Source organism: Rousettus aegyptiacus, unplaced genomic scaffold (genome assembly GCF_014176215.1).
Source record: "Rousettus aegyptiacus isolate mRouAeg1 unplaced genomic scaffold, mRouAeg1.p scaffold_m13_p_12, whole genome shotgun sequence".
In the NCBI taxonomy this organism is placed as follows: Eukaryota; Metazoa; Chordata; class Mammalia; order Chiroptera; family Pteropodidae; genus Rousettus; species Rousettus aegyptiacus.
The window spans coordinates 65431718-65444608 of NW_023416287.1; the positions used below are offsets into that span (position 1 = coordinate 65431718).

General features: G+C 32.5%; 1 protein-coding gene across 10 annotated transcripts in view; it reads right to left on the minus strand.

The window, feature by feature from the left end:
- Positions 1-12891, minus strand: part of NOL4 (nucleolar protein 4) — a 277921-nt gene that overhangs the window by 117256 nt on the left and 147774 nt on the right. For all 10 annotated transcript variants that reach the window (XM_036229933.1, XM_016153923.2, XM_016153925.2 and 7 more), the window contains one exon: positions 4581-4864. In XM_036229933.1, the coding sequence (XP_036085826.1) occupies positions 4581-4864 (284 nt within the window). The remainder of the gene's footprint in view (positions 1-4580; positions 4865-12891) is intronic.

A 12891-nucleotide genomic window follows, 5' to 3' on the forward strand; every position in this document is an offset into this window, starting at 1 on the left:
TGAGTCACAAATACTAAAAGAAAGAGAAAACTAAGAAGAGAAAAACAATACAGGTTTTTAAAGTTATGTATTTCCCTGTATTAGAGTTCTAATTTAGTTTTTATTCTCTTAATATTTTTAAACAAAATTATACCCAGATTTGTGTATTCTTAGCCTTTCTTTTTCTATATAATTAGTCCCTTAACACTTTCTCATAAGTCTTATTTTCCAAGTTCTAATCAACATTTCTACTTTTTTCTGAGCTCTAATGTTACTAGCTGTCCTCTAAAAATCTGGCTATCTGCAAGTAGAAAATAAATATCACCTAAACTCTTTCAATGCAATATATATTTATTCTTTAGATTCGCTAATCTGATTGCATGTTAGTCTAGTGAGTTAATTTGCATAATAATAAGCATTCAGTAAATGGCAGAATCCAGCACAGTGATTCTTTTTCAGTATTTTGGTTCACTGTTTAGTTTTTTAAATGTTTTATAATCAGTTTCGTTTGATATTATTGATAATAAAACCATAACATAATCAATATCAAGCTTCTCAGAGATGCTATATAACTAAGGTAGAATATAGGCTAGCTAGCTTAAAAAATACTGGAAGAAACTGGTAGTAGTTTCACTTTACAAATTTTCACAGAGGTGATGCAACAATTCTAAGGACTACAAAAGGTAGCATTGACTCAACAAATGAGTGCTAAATCTTTACTCTGAAGTTCACCTGATAGCCTTGGGGTAAGACAAGTATTGATCCAAAGCCAGGAACCCTAGAGCACTCTACATATGAATTTGGATTGCAAGAAGAATCCCTAAAACAAAAAGTCCAGACAGTGTCTACTTTACTACTAAAATGATTCAGCTTTCCTACCCAGCCTCTACAACTATCTCCAAACCAATTTACCAAAGTCTGTTGATTTTGCTTCTGCCACGTCTTGAATGCAACCCTTAAAATTAACTCTCCTAACTACTGTCCAAGTCTAGACCTGGATCACTTCACCTAAGAATGGCTCCATTTAACCACTTATATCAGACTTGAAATGCCCTATACTTTGGCTTCTAAAATATCTCCTATTCTTATCTGGTTGCCTTCATTTCCCCCTTCAGTTCAGTTCTTTTTCCTCCACAACTCCTTTTATGCAACTTGTTCCTGATGGACCGATATATACCAGATATTAACCAACTGCTAGACATATTGCAGTAGGCAAGGTAGACACATCATTCTTATATTACATCCTAATAAGATGTATAGAGGTACAAAGATTATTCATATTGTACCCTATGGGAAAGATTTTCCCAGGACTTTGGCAGTATATAGCTCTATATAGCTTCTCCAAATAAAATGTCAAAAGAACAAAAATAACATGTTCATTATTTTCTTTCCGGATTACCAGAATAGCTCTCGAATTAGTTTTCATCTTTTTTTCCTAGTCCCTATCCTATTCATCCACTATAATGTTATCAAAAATCTTTCTAAAATTCTAAGCTGTCCACAGCCTTATCATGCTAAACTCTAATTATAGAATACAATCTACAGTCTTTAAACTGACCTACAAAGCCTTTATTAATGGAGCCTGTTTATATTCTATCCTTCCACACACATTCTTTGCTGTGGCCATGCTAAACTCCTCACAATTCTCCATGCCAACTATATTCTCTTATGGCTCTATGCCTCAAAACATGCTCTGCCATACATATCCTCCCTACCCCAATAACTTCCACTTGCCCTTCAAATTCATCTTGGCAGCAATCTCTCTATAAAGTCCTATGGGTGCTCACCTATGTTCTCCCATTTCATCCACGATATAGTCATCATATCACTTATGGAATCGGATTATAATTACAAGTTTGCCTCTCTTTCCTGCTAGACTATAAGCTTTTGAAGGACAGGGACTCAGCTTTGTTTGTTTCCATATTTTTGCTTTCCACAACAGTGCCTTGCATGTAGGAGGCCCCTCAGTAAATATTTGGTGAATTAATTGATAGCAAATAGCCTATCTTACACAATATCAGGTTATTCTTTAAACACCATATTATGAAGTCATACCTAGTTCTGAATGGACAATGGTTCCCTACCCTATGAGATCAACTCATTTTCTCTGTCTGCATTCCGAGTCCTTTACAATGTCTAATAGGAGATCCCTTCTGAAAAATGGTAATCTTACATTTCCTTCAAAGTTCAAGACTCACTTGATCCAGGAAGCCATCTTTATTACTTCAACAGAAATGTTTTCTTACTTTGAACTGAGTATTTTAACACAAGAATAGATGTTTGCCTATACTTTAACTAAGAAACTTCTCTATGTACATATACTTTCTTTATCAAAACTATTTACAAAGAAGGGCCTTATGAATAAAGATTCTCCTCTCTTTGAGTTGTGTCTGCTAACTATTCTATTGGTGCAAGAATGACAGGTATCTAATACGTCCTTTTTGAAAGAATGAATAGAGTCCCTCCCCAATGTGCTACCCAAAACTGTTCTCATAAGTTCCATTATTTTCTGTCTTCGTCTTGTTTAACATCTTAGCATTGTCCATTAGAGCTGACCACTTTCTCTTTCTCAAAAAGTAGAACTATACTTAGCTTCCATACACTGTTCCCTTCTGATTTTTCGTCTGCCTCTCTGGCTATTCCTCATTGGGTTGTGGAAGCTGTTCTTCCTTTACGAACTCATTGAACTTCCAGTTTCTCAGGGGTGTCTCCTCCCCAGGACTATTTCCCATCTTATTCAACATGTACAGCCCAAACGGTGTGTTTTTTTATTGTTCCATTTCAATAGAAGTAAAAATGTAATTTCATTCTGTTTAATATATAAGCAAGAGTGTGTTTTAATGAGCATAGTTCCTACAGTAATAATAAATAAGGAAATAAAGAAACGTACAAACCACGGGATAATTTTAGAAAAATATTTGACAGATACATAGAGCATAAAAAGGACATTTCATGATTGTTTAGGTTTTATAAAGACAAAAGTATGTGGATGGTAGAAAAATTTAAAGGTTATTTTGTTCCGTAAAAAGTAACACAGTGATCCAGATCCTATTAGTGAATATAAAATCATTTGTATTGTGTGAGTTGGATTTAAACCACTGAAGAAAATATTTGAGCATTTACCACAGCAAAAGTTATAGCAGCCTCCCACAGGCAGAAGTACTTAAGTGTCTGATAATGTCTAGTGACTTGCTTAAAAGAAGATAAAACAACACATCCTCAGGCAAGTATGAAGTATTAAATAGAGTCAATTTAGGAAGCACAGTGCCTCAGCAAATTCAGAAATTAATTCAGATTAAGACATTTTGCTTTTAGGATCTATGTCAAAAGACCAGTTCTACAACTCTAATATAACAGTGGGGCGTGGGAGGCGGGAAGAGGGAGCCAAAATATATATTCTATAAGTCTTTATGTGTTGAAAACTATACCTTCAAAAATTATAAATTTTTCAGTGATATCACTATGCATTATTTCAAACTAGTAGTAATGTAAGCTTAATTCTTAAAAAAATAAATAAGTCAACTAGGGATGGGGAGGATTGTAACTTTTTCCAATATAAAGAATCTAGAAATTTATATATGTCTGAAACATGTTTCTGTCTTTCGTATAACAGAGTTTATGATAAATTACTTGTTTAAGTAGTTATTTAATACGCATGTTGAATCTAGAACACTGACACATTTCTCCTACATGTAGTAAATGACCGACCAAAGTCCTCTAAAGTAAACTCAAGAATTTAACTGAAACGTTATTACTACATACACCTATCCAATCTAGGAGAAATTAGAAAGTGATTTTTTTTTAGTTGAAAATTGTGTTCTGGGAGCTAAACTTTCACATCTGAGTTCAACAAACTCCCAGAGACAGATCTATAAGATTATATAAGCAAGAATTATTAAATCAAATGATTTCATGTATAGAAATCCTACCATTTGCAATGACATGTATGGACTTAGAGGGTATTATGCTGAGTGAAATAAGTCAGACAGAGAAAGGTAAATACCATATGATTTCACTTATATGGGTACTCTAAAAGACAAAAGGAAGAAACCAAATGAAAACAGACTCACAGATACAAAGGGCAATCTGGTGATTGCCAGAGGGGAGGGGCATTGGGGGGCTGAGAGAAAAAGATGAAGGGATGAAGAAGTACAAATTAGTAGTTGCAAAATAGTCATGGGGACATAGAGTACAGCATAGGGAATATAATTAATAGTATTATAATGGCTATATATAGAGTCAGATGGGTGCTAGAGTAATCGGGCATCACTTAATAAACTATATAAATGTCTAACCAATGTACTATATACTTGAAACTAATACAAAACACAAATTTTTTTTAAAAGTGATTCCTTGTATAAGAACACATCAACAGCTTTGCCTGAGACATGATTCATTTTCTTCACTGCTATTCCTAAAGTGTATTGCTTATATTATATGGACACAAGAAATCTATGGTTATGTTTCTTGGTAATGTATTATTGAAATTCGTTTAAAATATATTTAGAGACAATACTCTTCATCTCTTATATAAACATGTATTTCTTTGTGACCATCATGACCAACTTAAAAATTCTCTGAAAATTGTAATGTGACCTTACCTTGCTTCCATTTTCTCTCGCCTCTCGTTCCATCTTGAGGTCAGAAATTAGAAGATTCTTATACTTGTTTTTTCCATTACTGCTGTGGTCATCTATTCTGTATTCTGAAGTCAGCTGTGCTGAGAGGGGACTATCACTCAGGTTCAGTGGCTGCTCGTCCTGTTCCAGCCCAGCTTTGCCATCACCATTGGAGTCACCCATCTCCCTGCTGTGTGTTCCCCCTGAAGCAATTGAACTGTGCCCCAGAGTTTCATTGCCATTAAAGCTCTCTGCAGCAGAATCATCTGTTGAAAACACAAATTTATATTTTGGTTTTAATTAATATGCTATTCAGTTTCTATTTCGACTAGCATTCATTGAGCTCCTATTATCTGCTTAGCATTATGCTAATATTACATATAATGTGTAACTTATCCTTAGCAATAAACTCATGAAGCAGCTATTGTTATTTTTAATCCAGGAGGCACATTTATGCACAAGAAGTAAAGTAACAGAAGAAAAAATAGAAAAAACAGTTTAATCTCAAATGTAATCTCAAAAAGTAAATTTAAATGAAGAAAATAATTGTCAATTATTTTGTAAATACTTTTTGCTTTTCCAGTGAGACTATCCAGATTTGGTGAAAATTTTCTGATCAAAGAATCATTTATTCTATTTTAAAGATATGGGAAAATGTGAGTCGTGAAAGATCAAATAAAAAAATCTACAGAAGAATGTAGTCAATATGATCCCAATTTTGTAAAAAAGAAAAAAAAACACATAAACAGAGGGAAAAGACTGAAAAGATGTCATCTAAATTGTTAATTGTGATTTCTTCTTAACTCTATGGCACTGGATTTTATAATATTCTTTATTATCTACAACATATATAATTTTCCAAAAACAAAAATAAAATAACTATAGAATAAAAGCAAAACAGGGAAATTGAGGAAGCAGAGTTCATTAAAATTTTCTGCCTTAAAATAAATAATAAGCTTGTTTAGGAAAAAAGTATACTAATGACACTTTACTGAGAGCAAGAAACAAGTTTACATAAAACAATCAAATTCTATTTCTCTTCATTTCATCTTTACATATATGATAAGAATTTGCTATTGATTTTAAAAGATTCTGACGGATAAAGGCGTTAAATTGTTTCACTTCATTAAAAGCTATTAATGAAGCCATATAAATATGAATGAGCAAGAGTAATAATATTCAATATTTGTGATTTTTGTTTGATTTCTGAATACTTTCAAGCATGCTGTATTTTTGTCGGGTATGATAAAATATTCAATGTCTTCTAATCAATTAAATTCATAGAAATAATATTTAAATTCTGAAGGAATAATATAACTCACTTGTTCATTCATTTTTTCAACATTTATTGAGTGCCTACACTGGACCTCAAGGTGGATAAATAACTAGGCTATAGAGAGATTCTGCCTTCAATCAGTTCACAGGCAACTAAAAGAAACAGAAAAATAAACATGCAACTAAAATGAGCAAAAAAAAAAAAAAAAAGACTATGATCCAAAACAAGGAATAAAGATATTGCTGTTTTCCAAAAGATGGTAGCATATGACTGAATTCCGAAAGATGAGTATGCCTTAAACAGGTGAAAAAGTTGAAGGAAAGCATTTCCTACCTAGAGATCGCAAGTGCAAAGTCACAGAGGAAAGAATATACAGAGCTTAGCACAAAAGGGAAAGTAAGAAAAAGAGAAATCTAGGAAAGGAGGAAGAGAACATGTTGGGAAGTGTTTTATTTATCAGCTTAGATTGTACCATGAATGCAAATAGGCACAATTTAAATTTATTGTGGGAAGTGATGTTAACACTATGTTTTGAAGAGATTCCTCTGACTCTTATGAGAAAAATAGTATGAAGACAGGAAAAATAGTATGAAGGCAACAAAATGGAAGTTGGGGAGACAACTTCCCCAACTTCCATATAAGTCATCTAAGCCAGCACTGAAAGCTCAAACTAAAGCAGCAGGAGTGCAGAAAAAGAGGGAACTGCAAAAATCATAACAATAGAGTAGGTAAGACTGATAGTGGGATAGACAAGGGTCAAGGATAAAACCAGGTCTCTAGCTCCAGTAAAAAATAAAATCAAAGAGCATTAATGCTTAATTTTCATTTAAATAATATTTTCAAATAATTTTTCTAAAACTATTTTAAGAAAAAGTTAATATGTGTTTAAAGATTCTACTATTAAATTGTTCTTTTCATGTACCCATTCAAGAAAAGACTTCATGTAGAGAGAAACATACCTAAGAGAATTTAGGAAATTGGCCGTAAATAATATGACATAGCACTTTCCACAACTATTAGGTTGAGAAATCATTATGGATGTTCTTTTATTGGTAATTCAAGTCCTTATGCAAAAGTATGAAAGGCCATTTTGGATTATTTAAGTTATTTCTTTCCAATGAAGTTCAAAGGAAAAATTAGTAGACATATTCATGTCCAAATTTTTAGTTCATGAAGAAAAATGAGATGTAAGATTTTGTACTAAAATCTTTTAAAAATGGTAAATATTTCATGTAATAATTTTTTATCAATATGGAAAAAGAATGAAGAACCCTAAAGAATATCACATTTTAAAATCAAATGTGCATTTGCATAAAACAAATCCATTATCTATTTTAGTTAAAATTTAAACATGTTATATTTGTTTCTTTAATCTGAAATCATCATACATATTTAGTAAATAATGTACCAGTTGTTCATTTTTTGGATAAGATAAACATAATTTATCAGAAGATTATTTAATAAAAATCATGTATTTATAATTTTGGTACAAACAAATAAAGGAGAAAATATTTTTAGACAGAGTAGTTCACTCCAGATGTTACCAAGGTAACTAAATTCAACAGCTTTACATATTTCATTCCTGAGTAAATCAATATGTTTTATGAAGAACAATGAATGATTTACTCATTTGTATCAAATATGTATTCATATATTTTATAAATAGTAAAAAAATCAATAATGTCACGTACCATGATTTTATAAATCAAAATTTAAAAGAAAGTTTTTGATATATATGTTAGAAAGATTCAGTATAAAGAAGTGAGTAGATATTAAACAGGATAAACTAAGCATTTTTCATTGTCTACTTCCTGTAACCACATTAATGGTTTTTATTCTTTCTTCTTTAAAGATGCTTTTTCAGTATTAAAAACCACGGATCTCATACTCTTGTTTATCATAATCAATTCACATCGGTTTATCGCTTTAGAGGGAAAAACTGCTTCCTTACCTAACATAGTTTGCTGCATCCTGAGTGGCTGCTGTTGTGTGGGTAACGGCTGCTACACAGAGGGTGTAATGTTTATATCTGTAGATACAGCCTTAGGTTCACAAGCCTAGGATGATGGTGATTCTCTCAAGTTTCAGCTTGGGTACCATAGCTTTGGAACTAAAGACTCTGTATTTGAGTCCCAAGGAAAAACAGTACCTGAAACTTTGGAAATTAAGAGTGCCCAGGGTACCTAGCAACAGAGGAGAATGTGGAATGTGATGACAGGGAAGTGTGGAATCTAGTGATATCAGAAGGGCAGCTGGATGTTTAGGTTGCATTTGTGTGGAGGTTAGTTTCAATGGGATGGACTTAGTATTGTGCAGAGGGCCATCCCAGTTACCTGTGCTGCAGCTCTTGAGTACAAGGTGTAGTAACATGAACTATAAGTGACAAGCGATACATTGTCTTCTTTCTCCTTCCCTACTCTTCATTTCCTCCACCAATTAGTACAGACCCTAGATGTACTATTTGCTTAGATTATTTCTAACATTCCCACATTTTGTGTGAAATAGTTTCATCAGTACCAGATTCAATGGTTAGCTCTCTATATAAAGATAATTAACCTATTATAGCATGTATATTGTGTCTGTATTTAAGTTATCTATCTATCTATCATCTATCTATCTATCTATCTATCTATCTATCTATCTATCATCTATCTATCATCTATCTATCATTTATCATCTATCATCTACCTACCTAATAATGTGATAAATGTATGTGAAATCTCCCAAAGCACCTGACCTACTTTTTTAGTCACTTTCAGTAGCTCTTCATTATGGCCTTTAGGCCAAATGCCTTGGGCAAAATGAATAGGAAAAAAATATATATTATCCTCATTTTAAGATTGGTACTTGGAAATTTAGTCCTAAAATCCAGGTCAGATGCTTATAGAGTCCAAAAAGCTTTTTATCCTTTGCCACCAGATGCAACACAGTCCTCCAGCTTTAATCCTTTGATACTGCTTCAGAAAAATTTCCTTTCATATTTTACCATAAGACTAACTTCTAAACCCAAAATATACACATACATAACCTTGCTCCAGAAGATCAGTACCTTGATATCCAGAAAGGTGGAAAAAATTTCTAATTCTTCAAAAACTATTTGCAATGTAGAGTTTAGGCACAATTCTCTTTATCACTTCTGATCTCTGCACCAAATCTTCTCCCAGCTCTAGGGTCCCCAATAAAAATATGTTTATCTATTATTAGATTAAATCTTATATTTTACACCATAACTCCCTCTACTCTACAACACAAAGCAGACAATTTAGTCTAAACTAATCCTTTGTACCACTCTGCTCCATTCCTGCCCCAAGCCGACTCCCTGTCTCATTCCTGCTTTTGTCACCTTTTTGTCCATCTAGCAATTCCTTCTGTGTCTGCATTTCCCTTCTTCGAATCCTTCTGATGACCAATTCTCTGAATTTCCATTTTACTTATCCTCCATAATATAGTTTTTAAAACTTAGATAAACACCTGTTCTGTGTTTTATATTTTCTTGTATGTAAAAACTTCAATTGTTGACTATGAAAGTCTTGTACTTCCAAGTCCTCAATACCATGAAAACCTTTGAACAGATAATCAGAATGCAATTATCTATTTGTGTTGGTATTTTCAAAATATTATCCAGATTATATATTTAGCAACACTATCTTAAACATGTACAAAGGAATGATGTACATTTGAAGTCAAAACATTCCACACTAAGAAGTTCGCTAATGTAAATAAATATGTGTAAATACACACACACACACACACACACACAATGACTTCTGCTACAAAGTAAAGGACAAAGTAACAAGAGCATCTGGTTTTCCACTAAATTAATTCTACAGGGGTTATTACCCTTTTGTGGTAGCTCCTAATTCAGCTTTTGCCATTAAAAGAATAGGTTCTAATTTAAGGAGTAATACAGAGAAAGCACAGAGGTAAGCTGGATGTTTCAAAACATATAACTAAAGTACAGCACAATGCATGAAAGTAATTCTGAGCTATCAGTGAGGAGGTATTTTATTCATTATATTTTAACCCAATACCTATTGTGTGATAGACACTCTTCTTGGCACTGTGAGTCCATTGAGACTCCATATGTAATTTGTTCATAACCTAGACTATAACAAAATAATCACGATGTAAGGTAGAAAATAACATCTAACCCATGGGAGTTTTATATAAGGCAGAATAAATAAACAAGGTTCTTCACAAAAAGAAGTCACCTACAACCTCCGGAAATGAGGACAGTATCAGAGAAGGCCTTTTACAAGAGGTGCAGTTTGAAGAAAGTGAGATTATGTAGATACATGATGGCGATGGTGGAGGTTGTTCTTGTTCAAGAGAATGAATGAGAAAAAGCACCAAAGGCAGCAAAGAGCTGAAAGGGGTCAGGGGATTGAGTATGCTCTACATGCTAAGTCATAGAACTGTATATTTTAGAGAGTAGTGGGTATTTTGCTCTATATTCCTTTTTCTGGATCACTTATAAAATTACTAATTGTTTTCCAGGGCAGGTAGTTAGAGAAGTCCACTGATTATGTGAGCCTAGTCTGAGAAAAGTCTACCTCTGTTCCTACCTCAAAGCCACTGTCAACTGACCAATTATAAAACTTTCTCCCAATTCTAAGGTGACTTATTTTTTTAAAAGGCCATTAATTCAATAACATATCAATGGTTTCTTAATTGCCTAAATAAATTATAGACTATTATTTTCATGCTTACCCATTAGCTGGTTTAGGGTTTCAAAGAAAGAAGTAAATATTTTATAGAAAGCGATATGCATAAACATTTTTTATTTTTACAATGTGAATTGAAAACATCTATTTCTCTTGTTGATGAAATCATATCACTGTGAATATTACTGTTTTACTACCTATATTCATAATACAACAAAATGTTCAATTTCAGTTAGAGATAAGTAAAAATTTATACATACATATATTCTCCCCCCAAATTATAAGCCACCTGATTTATCCATGGACTCCAAGATAAACAATCTTGAACTGGATGGCATGTTTTTTTTTTTTCTTATCTTAAATGGTACCATAATAATCATATCTGTCACAGATTTTCAAATTCCTACTCCAACCTTAATATTATAGATTTCACTGGAGGTTTCTCTCCTTATAACACCTTGTCATCTTATGGCTCAAAAATCTATGTTTTAATTACCAGTTAGACTGTAAGTATCCACAAGGTATGTATTTTACATCTTATGTTTCTTTGTGCTCCTCTATAAGACCCAGCTTGGGGCTTAAAACGAAGTTGACATGACAGATATACATCTGTCTTTCTCTACAGAGAGATCAATTAATTGATAAATAAGACAATGTCATAGATAGTATAACACACTAATGCAGTTGTGCAAGGTATCCATGCATTGGCAGCTTACTTATGAAGCTATTTATTGCTACAAATTAAAAACAAAACAATACTGTGAGTTTTATAATGTTCTGTCTCATATAACAAGCAGGATATACAATGATAAATTCTCATGTTAAATTTAAAGTGAATCTAAGAAAATCATCAGATAGCAGTTCAGTGTTTTCGAAGAGATTTGACAGCTAACCACTTGAGAGAAATGTCTCAGAAAACACATCAAATGGACAATAAAAATAAGAAACAATGTTGTATGGTATTACTATAAAGTCATTCTATTAGAAAATGATTTGACAATTTATAGAAGAAATGGCTCAAGAATTTATCATAAATTATGCTAAACTAAGAAGTAAGTTAAATGAAAATAATGTCACAGATTTGGGGTGAGTTATTCCAAAAACAAGTTGGAATTAATGCGATCCAAAAGTAGTTTCCCTAACTTGGCATTTAAATAAACAACTTAAGAGGATTTTTGCTTGCTAAAAATAAATCAAGAAATACTTTATCCTGAAAAACTGTAGCAACAACAAAAAAGAGGACCCAAAAACTAGCTTATTGTTTGAAATAAATGTCTTGCAGCTGGGTAGGACTTTGGCTATCTTCACATATTTATCTGGATTTCTTTGCTATCAAGTGTCTGAAGATTAAGAACATCCCTTATTTCCTTAAGTTTTTATTTACACTGTTGTATATAGGGTATGGTGGTGGTAGATAAATATACTAATTAGTCCCTTAGCTGTATAATTTCAATTATCATAGAACTACAAGAAAAACAAACATCACTTGGTGAACTGGCCTCAGCTCTGAGTGTACTAACTAGAAATGACTTAGATTTAGTTCCTCAGTTTCTGTGGTTTATGTGAAATAGGTGGTAAGCATTCAGCAGAATTATCTTCGGAAGTATAAAAAAGTTGTGTGTGTGTTTTAGCAGCCAACTGATGCTATGTACTAAGCATCTACAGGGATGGAAACCTACTGCATAAAATCCCTTCCTAATATACAAGTCTAGTCTAACAGAAGCACAATCTCTTGCTACCCTGGAAAAATTTGCAGCTATGAGACAGAGAAAAGGGGACTCATTAGACTTGGTCCTTTTATGTTAACCTCTAGAAAGGAAGTATAAAAATAATTGCCTTTTTTTCCTAAAATTGGAGCTGCCTTTGGTTCTTACCTTTTCAGATTATTGGGAGACCAACTCCTTTATGAATTTTATGAGAAACTCCATTGCCCTTCCAATAAATTCCCATTTTTTGTATTTTGTTTTTTTTTAATTTAGCCAGTGACAGTTTAACTTGAAAAAGCAACTAATGCATAATATTTGTTTTACTTTTGAAAAAAACAAGAAACAGAAATGTTAAGTGACTTTCCTATGTCCAGTTAAAAAATATAACTTACATGTTGAAGGAGCCTGAAGTCATGTACTAAAATATAGTCAAAGAACTGGGGTGTTCTAAATCTGAAAGAAGAATACTTTCAGAGATTACAAGAAGAGATATAATTGAATCAAATATTTAAAGATTTTAAAGTTTTTTTACTATCTGTCAGAAGTTGAAGAATTAGAAGTTATACAGAATCGGTTTTTTGTGCCATTTATAGGAAATGATTCTGACAAAATTATCAAAATGTCAAAAAAGTTTGTCTATCTCTCAA